Source organism: Danio aesculapii, chromosome 24 (genome assembly GCF_903798145.1).
Source record: "Danio aesculapii chromosome 24, fDanAes4.1, whole genome shotgun sequence".
Lineage (NCBI taxonomy): Eukaryota > Metazoa > Chordata > Actinopteri > Cypriniformes > Danionidae > Danio > Danio aesculapii.
Window position 1 is genome coordinate 25,914,662 of NC_079458.1, and position 19,296 is coordinate 25,933,957.

At 36.5% G+C, this 19,296-nt stretch overlaps 1 protein-coding gene across 1 annotated transcript in view; it reads left to right on the forward strand.

The window, feature by feature from the left end:
- Positions 1 to 1,374: 1,374 nt before the first annotated feature.
- dlgap1b (discs, large (Drosophila) homolog-associated protein 1b) overlaps positions 1,375 to 19,296 on the forward strand; it is a 115,728-nt gene continuing 97,806 nt past the window's right edge. Inside the window, exon 1 of the mRNA XM_056450951.1 lies at positions 1,375 to 2,448. Within this exon, the coding sequence (XP_056306926.1) occupies positions 1,375 to 2,448 (1,074 nt within the window). The remainder of the gene's footprint in view (positions 2,449 to 19,296) is intronic.

The following is a 19,296-nucleotide window of genomic DNA, read 5'->3' on the forward strand; positions in this document are numbered from 1 at the left end:
GATCATGGTTTGATGATTCCAACACTAGTGTACTTACAGGACGTCCAGTTGAGACAGATTAATTCTCTGTTCGTTCAGGCAGCCAGCCAACTAAATATAGCTTTCCACTTCCCTAATGTAGTATGAGTCAGATGTATGATCTGCATTGTAAGATCACATCCTGAATGATTCAGATAGTTTACACTAAGTTTTAAAATGTGAGCGTAATGGCTAACATTTTACTTGAAGGTGCTGTTAATAAGACCTTTATAATCATGACATGACACATATTGTGAAAATAACATGCTTATGACAACTGTAATTAAGTGTCATTAAATCGGTTGAATGATTTTAGAAGCAAAGATGACATTGTTTGAGACATCTTTGTTATGGCTAGGCATTATTAAGACAACATAACTAGTCATGAATCTGTCATAAACACGATTGGCATGAGGGCATTATAATTGGGTCCTGAATTTTAGAACAGCATCAATAATAATAATAATTTTTTTGGTCTCATTTTACAAAAAGGTTCCATTAGTTAATGTTAGTTAATGCATTTACTAATATGAACTAATTATAAACAAAATTTGTACAGTATTTTTAATCATAGTTCAACATTTACTAATGCATTATTAACATCCAAACGCATGATTATTAACATTAGTTCACCGTCACTTAACATGAACTAACAGTAAGCAACTGCATTTTCATTAACGTTAACTAAAATGAACACATACTGGAATAAACTTATTGCCTATTGTTGTTTTTTTTTCATGTTAATAAATACATTAACATTATTGTAAACTGTTACCAATTTCCTCAACCTCATCTAAATTCATAAAATCATTAAAACGTCATTTAAATAATTAGGACACTGTTACAAAATAGTTTGACAGAGTATTTACACTTTTACTGAGAAGTTTTAAAGATAAATGCAGTTTGTTCCACTAAAAAAGTGATTAGAAAAATATTCAGGACACAATTATAACGGCTTTATGACATTCATGTTTATGACAAGTTATGTTGTCTTCGTAATATTAAGTTGTCATGATAGACATCTTAAGCTTTGTAATTTTGCATTTAAAATTACATAACTGAGAGAATGAACAGTTGTCATGTTTGTCATGGTTATAAAAGTCATATAAACACCCCTTCAAGTAAAATGCTAAAACGTCACAGGACAATCTTTAAGTAACACTGTTTCTTTCTCTCCCTTTCTGTTTTTGTGTCTCTGTCCTTTCGTTCCTCTTGTTTTTGTTTTGTTTTTGTTATTTCACATAATCTGTTTGTCCCCTACTTTGCTTTCTGGTCCCCTCGTCTCCTTGTCCATCTGTCTTTCTGCAGTAGGCTCAGTGTGTGTGGATGAGGCTGTGAAAGGGTGAGTGTATCAAGATGACGATGAAAGGCTTGTCCTCCAGCCGCAGCCACCATCACACACTCACACACTGTGATCAGTCCTACGATTCTTTGACCCTCTGCCACGACCGACGACCTTATGTCCTCAATCCCAACCCCCCGAGCGACCATGGCTTCTATGGGTGCCAGTCCGATCTGGCTAGCAGCACATTTCCACGCAGACATCATGGCTCACATCATGAGCTTAAGGACGAACGTGCCATAGTGCCCTATGTGGGACCAGGAGGTGTAGCAGGGAGTGGGTGCGGCCCATGTAATTCCACTGCCATCTCCACATCACTGCTGGAAAAGTTCGAGCAGCAACAACCAATGAGGAAGGACGGGTATCACACATTGCAATACAAACGAACAGCTGCATTGGAGCACCAGCGCAGTGACAGTCCTGGGCGCATTCGCCATCTTGTACACTCCGTCCAAAAACTGTTCACCAAGTCTCATTCCCTGGAAGGTCCCGGCCAGCGCAGTCTCAACGGAAATGACCCCACCATCCCAGCCGACGCAATGGCTACTGCTGCATCCCACCCAAACGTTTCCACCACAACCATAGGAACTCTACATAAGTCGTCAAGCAACAAACGGGGGAAGAACAAGGAACGCAGCCGCTCTGAACCCAAACCTCGCGCACGGACACCGGGGTCGGGTTACTGGAGCTCGGATGACACTCTAGACAGAGAGATCTGCCTTTATCACCAGCATCAACCTTCTGGAGTCATGACCATGGGCCGCCATCCGGACAAATCCCAGTCCCACTACTTTCTGGGACAAAGTTACAACACACTAGGAGGGGGACGCTCATCCCTGAAGACCTCGCGCAGCAACAATGATGTCGGAAGTTGCTCGACTTGCTCCAACCCTACAGTGGGTGCTCTGACTTTCGGAGGCGCCACAGCAGTGGACCAGGCTGGACCGCTCGTCAAGAAGAGCTCCTGGTCCAGCACGCTAACGGTGAGCAGGGCCCGAGAGGTGTACCAGAAGGCAACGGTCAATATCGATAAAGCCCTAGTCAAAGCACAGACCTGCCAGCAGGGACGAACCTGCCAGTTTTTACAGGTAGGAGAAAGATTTCTGCTTTCTTCATCACCATGACCATCATCTTCATTATTACTGGCATCACTGTCACCAGGTCAGCTGCCACACATAATGCTGTCATGCTGGGAGGGCACGGGCATTTGCTTTCTTTGTGTGGAAGGTGTGACCGCTCTTCATCTTTCTCTTCATTTCTCTTGTGCTTCATCTCTCTCTACATTTCCTGTGTTTCAATGCATGATCTTCCTATGGAGAGTGGACATATTGCATGTACGTGCATGGGTTTTGTCGGATCATTTCAAGGGCATTTATACAGGATGAGCATCTTGCATCTGTTTTGTAACTGTATTTTCCTTGCATGACATGCTAGATTATAGGTCTCAAACTGGATTCCTGAAGGGCCGCAGCTCTGCACAGTTTTGCTCCAACCCTAATCAAACACAACTGATTCAATTAATCAAGGTGTTCAAGACTACTACACACTAAAAGATCAGCTGTGTTTGATTAAGGTTGGAGCAAAACTGTGCAGGCCCTCCAGGAATTGAGTTTGAGACCCATGTGCTAGATAAATGTCTTAAGCTAATTTTGTGTGTCTTGCTGGGTTTTGCATTTTTCTATGAAAATTTGTTAGACTGCAATGCTGCAGATGTTTTAATTGTTTAGTTATTCAGACGAGAGTGAATTCAGAGTATTTTTAATCAAATAAAATTAGAACTTAGACTGTTTCAAGTCATTTAAATTAAATTTGTGTTTCCATATGTATTCAGCTTTTCTCAATGGGATGCTTAGGCTTACCTACATATTTAATGAGGCTTTCAAAATGGACAGAAGAAAAATGGAGGTGAATCTGCTCACTATCTAAATATGCACCCTTGCGACTAATGGTGCAGAACTTGTAGGGGTGTTTTTGTTTTATTCATACTTTTAAAAACCCATCTCAATACAATTTTTTCTCAAAAATATTTTTGCTGACAGTCTTTACCAGAGATGCCTAAAGTAGGGCCCGCGGGCCAAAGTTGGCCGATTGTAACCTTTGTTTGGCCCACCATCCCATCTGAGAGGAGGGTGAGTATAATGGAGATGATTGAGGCAAATACTTTTAACACAGAGATCGTCATTCCTAATTTGAGGTTACATTTTTTTGTTTGCTACAAAAAAGAAAACTGAAACTAATGGCTCTATGTTGACGATCCATGCGCAACGCGCAGGGCGCAAAAGCATTAAGGGCATGTCGGAATCCACTTTTGCTATTTTAAGGACAGAAAAATCTGCTTTGCGCAGCGACGCATGGTCTAAAAGGGTTGAGCTTATTTTCTTAATGAGTTATAGGTGTGTTTTGACAATAAACCAATCAAAGTCTCATCTCCCATTCCCTTTAAGAGTCAGTTGCGTCATGCCATAGCGCGTTTGCTATTTACATGGCGACTTTGTAAGTGGAAAAACTGAACACTTCCCTCCAGAGAAAACAGTTAAACAGAGCATCTACAGCGCGAGAATGAGAGATGAACCTCCTCATTTTTTACTTTCGCTTTCACTCTCGTAGATAGAGAAACATGTTGTATGCACAGACATCCATTAGCCTATAAATAATTAATTTCGTTTGTTAAGCGCAAAGATTTGTTTCAAAACTATTTCTAAATTCAGTTCTAATTGCCAGCAAACGAAAAAATGAACAATAATAATGAAGTGTGTTCAAAAAACTGAATTATATCCAAATACACATGCTATGCCCCATCTAAAACCTGACAGGTGGGCAAATCTAAGCTTGTTATAATATAAAGATGCATATAATAAATAATACTGCTAATAATGATAACATCATACCTCCTTTTTTAGATCAGAACGCCTATGGGCGCCCATGTGAGTGCAAATGCATTTGCTATTTAAACAGTTTGGCGCAAAACGTCAAAACGATTCTTGCGCCAAGCTGAAACTAGCAATCAACAATTGCGTTGCGCCTTGAGCCACATTGCGCCGGGTGTATGATAGGGCCCAATATGTTTCAAATAAATTTTGTAAATTAATCTAATATTTTAAAATGTAAATACTGTCACTTGATGGATAGATTATGCAGAAAACATCGGCAAGCAAATTAAGGCACAAACTGGTGTAATTTTGTCATAAATTAAATTGTTTTGTTTTTACTGTAATAAGGTCATTATAAAATGTCAAAAATACTGTATTAGTTAATATAAAGCAACATTTTTTTTTGTCATTTTAAAACATTATTACATAAATTAGGAAATTACCCATGGAAAATTACCCCACCTATATTTGCATTCGGCTCAAGAGCCTCAATCAGGTTTGGTTTTTGGCCCTTTGTAAAAAAAGGTTTGGGCACCCTGGCCTATACATTGATAAACTATAAAAATAAATTTCAAATTTTAGCTCCAACCATTATTGAGCACACCTGAACCAGCTGATGACAGTGTTCAGGCTCAATAGCTGCATTCCAAATTAGAAGCTGCATCTTTTGAAGGCCGCATTCGAAGACCAATTGCGTCTCCATGCAACGAAGGCTGTCTCAGTTCGAAAGCTCATTCAAACATGGCCTTCATTATCTGAGAAATGATGGAAACAGCTGATGCATCCTTTGCAGAGTTCCAGACGATCTTAATATTTAATAAATCCATGACATTTATTTCTTAATTGTTAGATTAAATTATTTTAAATTATTATTTCCAATTTCTTAGATTAAACTTTTAAATGTAAGTATTGGTTTACTTTATTTCAGTTTACTTGGATACTCAATGAATCAAATGTTAAAAATACAAACATGTAAAAACTGTACTTATATCTTACTAAGATGATATTTAATAGATTTCATAGTTTATACTTCTAATATGTACTTAAATAGATCATGGTGAACATATTTAGACTCTTGTTTTCAGTTTAAAGGGATAGTTCACTCAACTGAAAATTATGTCATTATTTATTCGCCTTTTGCTTGTTTTAAACCTGTTTGAGTTTTTTTTTCATCTGTTGAACACACTGTAGCTGAAAACCTGTAACCATCGCCATCATAGTATTTGTTTTTCCTACTATCAATGTCAATGGTTTCAGCTTTCTTTAAAATGTCTTCATGTGTGTTCAACTATAGTAAATTGTGAGTAAATGTTCAATGTTGGGTAAACTGTTCTTTTCATTTCAGTTTCAATCTCTTTTTCAAAAATGTCCAGCGCATACGTTACTGCTGCCCATCAATGTCAGCTGTCACAGTTGCTATGAGATGAGTCTATCCTCTGTATCCCACATTTCACAGTGCTCGGTTCAGCCTTCCTGCACTTTGTCTTCTGACTTTGAAGAATGTAGCCTCTGAACTGGAATACAGTTACTAGAAACTAGTTGTGTATAGACCCACAAGGAACTGGATTGTTGTAAACAGACAAACTATATAGATATAGTGCATGTTTCTGTTTATTTTAACACATCATGCTGGATTTTTCTATGAAAACATTTTTCTACAGAAACACCACAAGAGTGTCGCATGTCCGTTCATGTGTTGAACGTCAATGAACTAATGGCAATTCATAACTTTTTGATTTAGTGGTTAATTCATGTGAATTTGTGCAATCTCATTCATACATTTTAGTACATGGGTCTCAAACGCAATTCCTGGAGGGAAGCTCTACACAGTTTTGCTCCAGCCCTAATCAAACACAGCTGATTGTACTTCAAGGTGTTCAAGGCTACTAAAGACTATAACGCAGGGGGGATTTGGATGTGGTTGGAGCTAAAATCTGCAGAGCTGTGGCCCACCAGGAATTGAGTGTGAGACCACTGTTTTAATACATATTGATAATCTCTCAAAGATGGCTACGTCTGCTTGCAGTTTTTGCTTTCATAAATCCACCAGAGACCACTATGTACATTTTTTTTTGACAATCTCAAATACGCTACTGGGGCACATTTTCTAAAATGTAGCATTTCTTGTAAATCCAATAAAAGCCACTTTGAAAGTCTCTGCCGATCTCAAAGTCCTTCTCGCTCTCATCCATGAGAGAATCTGGTTGTCTAGTTGTGCATAATATGTAAGTCTGATATTCACTGACCCACCCAACACCTTCCCTAAACCTAACCAATAGTGTTTTCAAAAGCAAAATAAAAGAGAAAAGCCATCATGGACCCATGATTTTATCATGATATCACACTGCTTTTTTTGTTTGTTTTATTTACCTGGTTTGTGGAACCGTCCTTTGCCGGACTCAAATACTGGTGCGCTTTGCTCTGCCTCCCAAATCTGACAGTGTATATGGGAAAACTACCAAGCATCCATACAGAGATACGGATGAATGCAGTCAACATACCGCCCCATAACTGTAACTTCTGGCAACAGAGTTGAGAATCCAAGTGCAGTTTATTAAAAATCGTCAGGCAGGCAAAGGTCAAAACAAGGTCATACAAGTATGGATGGCTGACATGAAACCGATGTTTTGACACAATGTCAAGATGCCGAAGCGCAAGTTTCGAAACACTGCCCTAAAGCATGATCCGAAACACCCAGGTCACGTGACTAAAATGATTCAAAGCATCGGCCATTTCATAAACGTTTCAAGACCTGGCAAATCTGTGTTGGACTGACAGGGTTCTCTCATTTAACCTAGTGGACCATGCTTGTGCACAGAGTAACTGTGCTGCAAATGGCCCAAGTTCAAATCCAGACTTGTAAAAAGACTCTGAAATTTTGATTTGATGTATTTTAATAATGTTACTTTTTTACGACCAAAACAAGACACATTTATTCACTAAGTGTTCATTCGGATGTCAGATGTCAGAAGCTGTTCCAGAGCAAAACATAAACATGACCGCTAGGTGTCACTGTAAAGACGGGTTTTGAAATGTTTCGAAGCTTCAACACATTTGCTTCAACTATTTCAGTGTTCATAAAGCCTCAGTATCATAAAATCTAAAAATGTAGTCAGGGTACAGGCGAATGGTCAGGACAGACAGCAAAACAATGTAAACCATAAACAAAGCAAAGGACAAAAACACGGCAAGACAAGGAAAACGCTTTGGTACTGCTCACTTAGAGATCACTAGACTCAGCAAAAATGTGTGTGTATGCTCTTGCACTGTAAAAAGTGCTACACTCACAAAGTTGGTTTTATATACTTTAAATAATTGCAATCTAGTTAATTATATTTGTTTTATACCAAAAAATATCAATTTGCTTATTCTTTACTTAAAGTAGATCCGTTTTTATATAACAGTATATTTTAAATAAAACTAATGCAATGTATTTGAGTAGATTTTTGTATGTGGTTATTGTGTAGAATAAATGTTATAAAAGTGAGTTGACACAGACAATTTATTAGAGCAGCTGTCGATGTCTGCAGGTCTGTTCATCAAACGTGATTTTAATAATTCTGCGTGACCCCATTTTCACTGCCCGCCACTTTCCAGACACACGCAGCAACTACAAGGGGCGACATTTACTGCTCGCAGCAGCGGATCTGATTAACACGGTAAGTTGCAAAAGTAGCCAAATGATAATTGTAAAGTCATGCTAAACTGCCGACTTCACTAGGCAGGTGAGGTTTTAGCTTGTAAATTGTACTGTAACGTCAGGTAACAGACTGCTCTCACATGAAAAGCTAAGTTGGCTAACGCTAACCAACGCTAGTTCATGCTAACGATTAAAAGTGATAGTCCTGAGAAAAAAAATGTTAAAGTAGTTTTAAAACACTTAGTAGGTATAACTAACGTTACAGAACGGATTAACAAGGTCTCTGGTGGGTGGTCGGGGGGTAGGTGCAGTTTGCTAGCGCTAACTTGGCTAGCTAACCGAAGTTATAATCGGCACATTAAGGATCATATTAAATGCAGAAACGTATGGAACGGTTAAGTAGTTTGTGTTTAGCGTAACATTAAGTAGCTTAAGGTTTGTGTTTTAGAGATTTAGTCCATAAGTTTTTTGTTAATACTGCAATGTGAATAAATTACAGATTTATAATTTATTTGAACTTAAATTATATTTATGTTTACAGAACCATTTAAAATGTACGCACCTCATTCTAAAATGCATTTTCTTGGTCTTTAGATACCAAAGTGATTTAGTTTATTTTGTTAAGAAAAACATTAGGTATAATTACAGCTATAATTATTTGCAGGTAAGTAAAACATGGGTAAAATTGCAAACAATAGTGGGCTCCATAGAATTACATTTGATATCTGAAGATTTTTTGTATGTGTTCAATGAACAAACAGTAAAAAATATCCTAATGCAGTTTCTTATTATCTGTCAGTCTTTCACTAAAGCTAACTGAAAACACTGATTCACTGAACTGTCAGTTGCCAGTAACATTAAATTTGGAGAAAAGGTCAATTAAAAGTAGCTTCAGCAAAAATGTAATGTAAACTTTAATGTAATATGTAAAATGGCAATGTATTTATTTAATTTTGTATTATGACTTAGACAAAGTTTGGTGCAAAATGAAGATGACAGTTAAATCATAGATTTTTATATTCGCCATTTTCAAACTGTTTAATATGTAAGTTACATACATATTTTTATGCTTTATAAGTTGCAAAAATAAACTGAAAATGTAATACCTAAATTTAAATAATTCCTTGATTGACAGGCAACCAAAATACCATACACTGTTACACTGAATAAAATCAGTTTTCTTTAGAATTTGATTCTTAAAAACACCTGGAATAATGTAAGTACACAATAACCTATATAACCTTTTTTTTTAATACAGAAGTTTAACTAAGGTACATTTTAACTGATAAACTAAGGTGTTTCATCCATGTATCATTCTCACTGCACTTTTGTAACTTGACTTGTAGTTTATGTAAGATATTTGCTATTTAGTATTCAGCTATTTAATATTATTTAGTATCAACCACTTGAACTCCTGTTTCTTTTTTCTCTCCAACAATAGAGATGTGTGGAATCAGAGGTGCATGCGGCTGCCCACGGGAAAAATTTGCCATCAGCCCAACACAGTTTGGATAATCATAGGACTGTCAGAGGTTTACCAAACCTGTCAAATGCATGATGGCTCCTGTTTGGACTTACTGATGTCCTCGACTTCCATCAAAACTGTATACATTATTTGACATGTATCAGAGACTCTTTGTGGGACTGGACCTTATGCATCCTAAATCTTCATCAAAGTATGCAGATCTCCTTACTGAGTTATCTTAGATGATTTCTCAATAGGATCTGGCATTATTAATGTTTTTATTTATGTATTGTGTATTTGCAGCCACATTAATGGCCTGTTTTGTAATCACTTTTAAAAGGGACACTGGTTGACATTGAATAAATGCTATAGTCTTTAATCCATCTTCCCATTCTTGTTTAATTGTTATTGACCTTAAAGTCTGTTTATCTGTTTTTACTTATTCACTGTATATTGTGCGTAGAATATAGAAATGAAGATTTATTTTCTGAGGTTACAGCCAGAAGTCAATTGAATTCATTTTAAATGACATATGCATGGTTAATTTTATTTAGATAATAAAGTTCTTAATACCTAATTAAAATAAGTTCAAGCAACATATAGCAATGTATAAATAAGTTAGGTTTAACAAAAAAAGTAAGTTTATCTGATTTGAGTAATTTTAGAAATATTAGTTGGCTCAACTTAATTTTGTTACATTTGTTTTAAGCAATGTTTTAGTGTTTAATATACTTAAAAAAGGCTGGAAGTTGATTCAATCTAAAACGTCCGATGCAGCCACTTGCCTCACTTTTTATAAGTTAGATCTAGGTCATACTTTTTACAGTGTGGTAATCAGTCCTCACAAGCTTTAGCTGTGTGTTTGCAATCAAGGGGGATCTGGACTAGGTGTGTGAGTGCAGGAAATAATGGGATTTTTAGTTCATTTCAGTGGCAGAATTGTATTCTGGGTGATAGTGCATGTTTTCCAGCGATCATCGCTGATGATCATGACAATAAAATTTGTTTTACACACAAAATGAGCCATTATGTATCCCTGGGCACATATTTCTCAGTTCTCAAAAATGTAGTTCTGGGCACATATTCCAGCGAGCCTCTGTTGGTATTTTTATATGGGTAAAATAATAATAATAATAATAATAATAATAATAATAATAATAATAATAATAATAATAATAATAAGAAGAAGAAGAAGAAGAAGAAGAAGAAAATAATCAAATGAAATGACAAAGCAGACTGAACTCTATATAAATCAGGTTATTTTAACATGTGATTGCACATGTAAAGCCTGTATGGTTTTTCAGTAAGGTCTATAATGCAACTTGCTGTTTACTCGTGTTTATTGATGCTAACTTATGCTGGATATGCCTTTATGATCATTTTGGTCTGTCTTGCTGCATAAAAACTTTCAATTAAAACAGGTTAGGCTGTTCTCTAATAGTTTGTCTACAACAGTGACATTTTTTAGATTTGTCTTGCTGTTTTTTTATAATAGTTTTTAAAATTAAATTAAAAACTGCAATAAGATGCATTTCATTTAGTTTCTTAGCATTAACACAATAAATTAATATCTGTATCTAGTCTCTAGTTATACCTCTATTTTTTCTATGTTGTCTAAATGTCTCCTTACATTTCCAGTGGGTTTGAATGTATTAACATATGCTGAAGACTGACCTGCTGTGTGTTAGCAGCACTGAATTGTGACAGATTAAAATGAACTCGGAGACCGCAGCTTGTGCTTTGTTTTCTTTGTTGTGAATGGAGGCTGTGATGAAGAGATCATAAACAAATAAAACAAGGATAAATGAGAAAAAATCCAGCCCGCAGCCCCTGGAGATCAGCCACTGTTTGTGTGAAGATTAAGAGAAAAAAATGGATTTGGTGTTTGTCATTCTGCTATTTCTCTCTTTCTCTCCTGTTCCCAATGTGGCTGAGTAATTGAGTCAGAGGAGAAAGAAGATGATGGAGAAAGCAGAAAGAGATGGAGGAGAGCTAAGGAGAAGTGTGAGGTGCATGTAGAATGGAGAAGGGTGAGGGGATCAAACAGAGGAGAGAAGATGAATATGGTTGAGGTCAGCTAATTTGAAGAGAAATGTGAAATGACCATGACTTGTGCATTACATAGTTCTAAAATATGTTTAGCTTGCAAACAAACAATAAAATCATTTACTTACAGATTTTGAGTGAGATTAATTGACAACTTCACACACACACATAACAGGAATTATATGTATTTGTAAATGTATTAATATTTATATAAATATTTTTTATATATTACTACTTGTATTACTAGTAAAAAAACATGTTCAATTAATTAATTATTATTACATAAACAGCAATAAAAGAAAATAAAGTAAAACTGATTTTAAGAAATAAAATGATAAAAAAAATTGATAAAACTGATTAAAATGTGTTAAAACAGGTTCTAAAAGAATGAAAAAGAAAAGAAAGGCATAATAGTGCGATCTGACAGCTGTTCATTCAGTAAAGGCACAGCTAAACAAATGTGTTTTCAGTCTTGATTTGAATGTGCCTAATGTTGGAGCACACCTGATCATTTCTGGAAGCTGATTCCAGCAGCAGGGGGTACCTGAAAGTGGATTCACGCTGCTTTGACTGAACTCATGGAATTTCTAATTTACTTGATTCTAATGATCTGAATGAGCTGTTGGGTTTATATTCATATATGTGAGCATATCTGTAATGTATATGCCATTTAGTGATTTATAGACAAGTATTTATACTTTAAAATCTATTCTAAATGTAACTTCAAGCCAGTGTAAAGACCTGAAGGTGTGATGTGCTTCTGGTTCTGGTTAGAATCCAGGCTGCAGCGCTCTGGATGAGCTGCAACTGTCTGACTGTTTTTTTGGGAATGCCAGTGAGGAGTGTTGGGAGAAACAAAGCATTTAATTCTTGCAATGTTTTTGAGATGATAGTATGCAGATTTAGTTTAGGCTTTGACATGACTACTGAAGCTCATATCTGAATCCAGAATCAAACAATAGATTCTTGACTTTATTTTTTGTTGTTTGACCCTTAGAGCCAAGGTTCGCAATCACCTTGAGAACCTCATCTCTGTTCCCAGATCCAATTCCTTCAGTTTTGGCACATCCAATTGTTAATTTAATCAATGCATTGGCAGAGGGTGTCAATGGGGCTGAAGTCTATAGGTAGTAAGGCTAAATAGATCTGAGCATCATCATAGTTTTGGTAGATTTTTTTCTTTCTTTCTTTGGTTCAGTGGGAGCATATAAAGGTTGAACAGGAGAGGTGCCAGAATTGAACCTTGTGGGACTCCACATGTCATGGGTGTCCACCTCGACCTATGGTTACCTATACTAACCCAGTAGCCTCTTCCGTTAAGGTAAGATCTGAACCATTTGAGGACTGTACCAGAAAGCCCAACCCAGTGTTCCAGTCTTTGCAAAAGTATGCTGTGATTGAGTGTCAAATGCAGCTCGGAGATCAGGCAATACCAGCACTGTTAGTTTGCCTGAATCCATATTTTGGCGAATATTGTTGATTATTATGTGAAGGATAATTCACATAATTGCTGTTATTTGTCTTTCATTATGTGAACAATACAATAGTTTAATTGCACATTTGGATGTGTAACATACAGACGCTGACAACGGAGATGAGAATCCACATGCAGTTTATTTAAAGAGAAGTCGTGCAGTCAATGGTCAAAAACAGAGGCAAACAGAAGCATAAAGATAATCCAAAAAGCATAATCAAAATACAGGCAAATGGTCAGGCTAGGTGTCTTAGAGTCAAAACGGAAAACAGACAAGGATCAAAACATCGCAAGACCAACAGGAAAATCTTTGTAATGTTCACTGGGCAAAAACAAGACTCCGCAAAGTGTGTGTGAATGTGAGCAGTGTATATAGTCGTAGTCTTTGATCAGCTGCCAGCTGTGTGTAGTTCAAATGTAGTTCGTAGTGACAGAACTGTAGTCCAGGTAAAGGTACGTGTTTACCAGCGATCTGCAAGCCTGGATCGCTGGTGATCGTGACAGGATGTTTGTATTAACTATTGTTGTTACACATTAGTATAAAGAAAAGGTCTAAATGTCACTTCTAAAAACTCAGTTTGATGTTGAAAAAAATACCTATTTTTATAAGACCTATTTAAATATATATATTTATTTCTTTAGGGAGTCATGGTGGTGCAGCGGGTAGCAAGATCACCTCACAGCAAGAAGGTCGCTGGTTCGAGCCCCGGCTGAGTCAGTTGGCATTTCTGTGTGGAGTTTGCATGTTTTCCCTGTGTTGGTGTTTGATTGTATGTGGATGTGAGAGAAACACAAGGAGAGAAAGAAAGAAGAAGGGTAAGAAGAGAAGACTGCGCAGATAATGGATGAGACAGAAGAACTAAATAAAACGGTCAAAGTGTCCGTATCTGAGCCCTCATCTGCAGTAATAAGAGTCTGTGTGCTAATAGAGTTAGCTTTACTGTAAGTTCAGTGACGGGCAGTGGATATCTCCAGACGTCTTAGTTGCCAGTATGACTTTAGTTAACACAAATCTCACAGTCATTCACAGTTTTTTTTTAATTATATAGTAATAAAAAGAGATTACAATATCTTATTTGAAAAAAAAAAAGTAAAAATTTGAACATACACAGTTTGTGGAAATGTACGCATATTAAAGTCAGTAAGAACCAGAAGTTGAGAGCAGTTTTGTTTCTGTATTGTGACATTTCAGAGAGAAATGGAATATTGAAAGAGAATAACAGTGGGTGTTTTGTTTTTTCCACTGAAATGATTGGATGCAATAGAGCAGATGAAAGTTGATGGCTGGAGGGGTGCAGTTAAGTATGTTATGCTCAAAGGTCCTGTGAAGTGCTTTGAAATGTTTTTAAATTCCATGTTTAACATATTTTCAACTGAAAATAATGAAGAGAGGGTGGGACATAGAGTGGCTCCTCCTCTTTAAAAAAAAAAAAAAAAAAGCAACCAATAGCGTTTTGTTTTTATTACAGCTCTGCAAGTGAGAGAGGTTGAGCTCAAATGAAAAGCAAATGGAAGTGTCTTAAATGGGGCGTGGCCTGTCAGATACTAGTGAACATTTGATTGGTCAAAATTTGATAAGAAACTAAGGTGTGAGGTGAAGTGAAAATAATCATTGATGCATTATTCAGAAGTGACAAACTGTAAGCCTTGGATGTTTATATAAGTTTTATATTTTCAAAACGTGAATTTTGTCACCGTTTTGGAGCACACTAGCTTATATTAAAACTAACAGACTAATACTAACATCTAAAAAACTTTGATGGGATCTTTAATTCAGATTAAGGATTACAAAGGATAATTTTGTACATGATAATTGTTTACCACAAAACTCTGTGTAGTAACAAAGTAAAAAAAAATTGAGTCAAAATGAGTTTGACCAAAGTCCTATAAAGCAAGTCACTTCATCTTTGGCGGCCATCTTTGAAACGCCTCTTAGGCTTTCTGTCTGAATGGGGAAACATCAAATTCTCGAAAATTGTTTGCCAATAAAGTTAAACATTAACTGTCTCTTAAGTTTCATATCTAAGCATTCGAATCAAACAAAATCTGCATTTTTCCAGGTTGCCCAATCTAATGCGCACTTGAAAGAAATTAGATCTTGACACTAACCTCATTTATGGCAGTGTAACACGCTGAATAATGCCTCGTCTGATTGCACTAGTATCCTGAAGTAATTCACAACTTGGTCTTGATGGCACATCTCATCTCAAAATGACAACAACTCCTTGTTTACAAGTTTGTAGCCTTTGGAGCTGTCATATGATGCGTGTTTGATGGGACTGACTTTACATTGCGTTCGTTTTATACAGATTTTTTATAAACATTTGTTTTCAAGTGTAGTTGAGATTTCAAGCTTTATGTAGATATACTTCTAATTTCTGTGAAGCAAGACTTTGCTGAGATTTCAGTGTATTTGCTGATCCCAGAGGATTAATAACAACTGCAGAAACTGTTTGTAAAAGTACACGCCTGGTCCGAGCCCCTCTCCTGGAGAAACATCAGTCTATAGCAATCAATGATTGGCTCCTATAATAGATGGCCGGAGATCATTTGCCATATTGACCTTTACATCATACTTCATTCAAAACTATCCATGTCATTGGCCCATGAACATTTCCTACTTATCAAACTATTTTATAACTGTAACAAGAGGCAATTCAATCATAACTTAATGTTAAAGCAGCTATCATAACATTTATTTAGCAATATTTGGCTCTTTTTGAATTCTCAGAAGCGATATTAAAGCTATATTGAGACCATTGTTTTTTTTTTACATCCCTCAAGATGCTCTATACAAGTGACATGTCTTGTGTATTCAATAGTCTTTGGTTTGACACCCCTGTCTTAAAGGGATTGTTCACCGAAAATGAAAATTTCATCATCATTTACTCACACCCATGTGGTTCTAAACAGTTTCTTTCTTCTGTTGAACCCAAATTATTCTGAAGAGTGTTGGAAAAATTAAGAAGACTAATTTACCATGGAAGTTAACCAGTATTTCTTTATAGAATATCTTAATTTGGAACAAGTGAATAGTAAATGATCATTTTTGGGTGAACTCTTTAAATCTTTAAAGTTTCAAAAGTAGCATTCAGGTACTTTGCTTCCTTTCATTCACTCTCACTGCACTTTTTCCTCATTTCCATCTTCTACTCTTAAAAAAAAAGCACTACACAGAGAGTGGATCTTTTACCCTCAGTCTGAACAATATCTCTCTTTGTGGCCCTTTCTCTTCTGTTTTCAGTGACGGAGGAAAGGTTGCTGGCTTCGCCCCCTTAGTAGAGCGCCTGAAAAAGAAGGGAACGTGTGAAAGAATTGCGTTAGCATGCGATGCACATCACAGAGTGAGCCCGAAGCTTATAGTTCTGTAAAAATGCTGGAAGATTTGAAAAGAAGCCGAGTCGAGCTGGATAATATGAAATGATTGTTATTCATCTCAGAGAGGTGAGAGGCTTTTGAGGTGAGGGTTGGAGAAGTGCACATTGTGTGTGTCATATGTGAATATAGTGCAAGTGGGAGTAAAATGTTATCAAGATCATTTTCAGATAATGAGGTTGGTTGTGAAGAAGTCAATATTGTTTTTTGTAGTGGGAGCAGCAGGTGCTAGTGTGTGGGTTGCCTGATGTACTTTTAGCTTTTTAAGAGTGTATTATCTCATGTATCAGAGAGGTTTGATGTGTAATGGAGATCATGTGGGAAGAGAATGAGAAGGCATAGTCAGAGCTGCGTCATCTAGTTGAGCAGGGAGCTTTGTGCTTAATACTTTAGGATAAGCACACAGGATGGGTTTTTGATATATTAATGAACAGTTTAGTAATTTTTGAAGCATTTCTGTGTTTTTAAAACATCAATTAGCATGCTGTTTATTCATGAAGAATCATCATTATTTGGGGGCAACTGATATTTCATCATCTACAGCCAAGATGTTTTATAATAGTTGTCAGAAGTTATTAAAAACTTTTTCACATGAGGTTGTGACTTCAAAATTATTTAATGTTTTATTTAGCCTGAACTTGCAAGGAAATGTAGCTATTTTATGTATTGGCAGAAAAGTAGCTAATTCGTAGGAATTCCTACAATTTTATTCGTATGAAAAGGTAACCTTTTTAAAAGGAGGCATGTCCCCAAACCCCACTCTAGTGGTGGGCAGAGCAAAGCTTCGTTAAACACTGAAACAGTCAAAATAAATGTGACAAGGCTTCGAAACGTGGGTCTATAGTTGGTCATTTTCAGTTATTGCTCTGAAACAACTTTAACAAAGAAAACTTTGCATCAATTTTGTGACTAACTAGGGCCAGACAGAATCTGTAGACATTTTTTGCTATATATGCTGAGAATTTTGTAAAATAAATCTGCGAAATGATTTTAGGAGTGTCTTAACTAAAGACTTAATATATGAAATAAAAAATAATACATTTTTAACTTTCTTTTTTTTATTACTTTACAATGCAAATCTGATTAGATCCACTAATTTGGTAAACAAAGCAAGTCTCGTATAATAAATCTACTAAAAGACAGAAAATATTACTTTACAAATTGTATTGTACATAAATCAAATATCATATATTATTATATCATAATAATATTAGTGAAATTAATTAAACGGAATAAATTTACAAGCATTTACATAAGTAAATACATAGACTAAATGATGGGCTAAAAATCTGCAGAAATCTGCGGATTTCTGCGCACACAGTTTCTGCGTGGGGCCAATTTAAAACCCATGTTGTATAAACGTGATATCAAGTGATTTAGTTGAGTGGTTGATTTTCTGACATGGCGTACGTAGATGGGTTCAATCAACTATAGTCATTTAAGTGAAGTTTATTTATAAACTAATTTCGAAAGGATCACATGCTTATGATTGCTTGCGGATGGTCCCGCATTATCCAATATATGATTTACCAATCACACGATTCCTAGGCAACTATAAATACCCTAGGTTCCATATCACAGTCATCTTCGTTTTAAAGAATCCCGCCTTCCACCCCTACTCCTCCTACCTTCCTAGATGGGTGGCACGGTGGCCCATGGTTAGCATCGTTGCCTCACAGCAAGAACGTCACTGGTTCTATTCATTACCAAGCCAGAAGACATTTCTGTGCGAAGATTACATGTTATCCCTATGCTCACATGGGCTTGCCCTGAACTCACAACACCTGCAGCACATATGCCGCCATACTGTCCTCTAGGCCAGTGGTCCCCAACTTTTTTTATCACCGCGGACAGGTCAATGATTGACCATTTTTCCACGGTCCGGGGGACAGTGTACGTACACTGTAAAAAGTGATTAGTTACTTAAAGCGAGTAAAATAAATGCCTTAAAAGAAGCATTTTCACTTTACTTAAAAATATTGAAAGTAAACCCATTGTAACTTGGAACTGTTAAGCTGACTTAATTTTTACAATTGTGTAAATCCACTCACTTTAAGTGAAGTCAACTAATCGTTTTTTACGGTGTAGATTGCTAGGCGACCATCAAGTTTTCTCAGAGGATGACAAGCTGACAATATGTTGCTGCAGCTCTGATACAAGTTTTATTTCTGGAGAAATTTAAAAAGCATTGCAGTGTTTGGGTGTTCTGTGTTTGTCTGAGATAATTAGTCTACAGAAATATGTATACTTCATACAACGGATGGAGCTGATCAGTCAGTTCTTGTCACGTGACTTGCAGTGTGCTCGCGGCATTCTGAAAACTTTTGTTGCTTTTACCTGGGCAAGCTGCACGCCTCTATTGGAAATGATCAACTTGCGTGTGGAAAAGATGTGATATGTGAACAAGGCCATCATCATTTGCGAACTTCAGCAGTTGATATTTTTATTGCACAGACATGCTGAATTCACCTGATTTGTTGAAAAATGGGTTGTGGATCCATTTCTTGGCAGTTCGTGGGTTCCTCTCAGGGCCTTTTCCCCTTTACAAAGAAACTTTCCAAAGACGTCTATTTCTTACTCATTTTGCTAGCTTGTGGGTTACATTTGAGAGCTCAAGTGACCGAGAAGTAACCAAGAGAATACAGTCATTTTTCAAAACAAAAGATTGTTTAGACTCAGATAATAAATAACACAGATATAGTTGATGATTATTGGTGTGGCCTGCCCTGTACCAATTTATCCACAGATTGGTACTGGTCCACAGCCTGGTCCAAATCCTGTCAATCAAACACAGATTTGCCAGGTCTCGAAACACTTGCCTTGATCGTTTTAATTGATTTAGTCTTATAACCTGGGTCTTTCGAAACACTTCGGAGCAGTATTTTGAAACATCTGCACTTTGGAGTCTTGACATTGTCAAAGCTTTCATCAGCCATCCCTATCTAACCCCTAACCCTACTCTTCATTTGGATATGAGTAATTATTTGTACTAAAATGTACGAATTAGATTAAAAAAATTACGAAATGTGGTGAGATTGCATTATTTCAAAAAACTGATAATTAAAT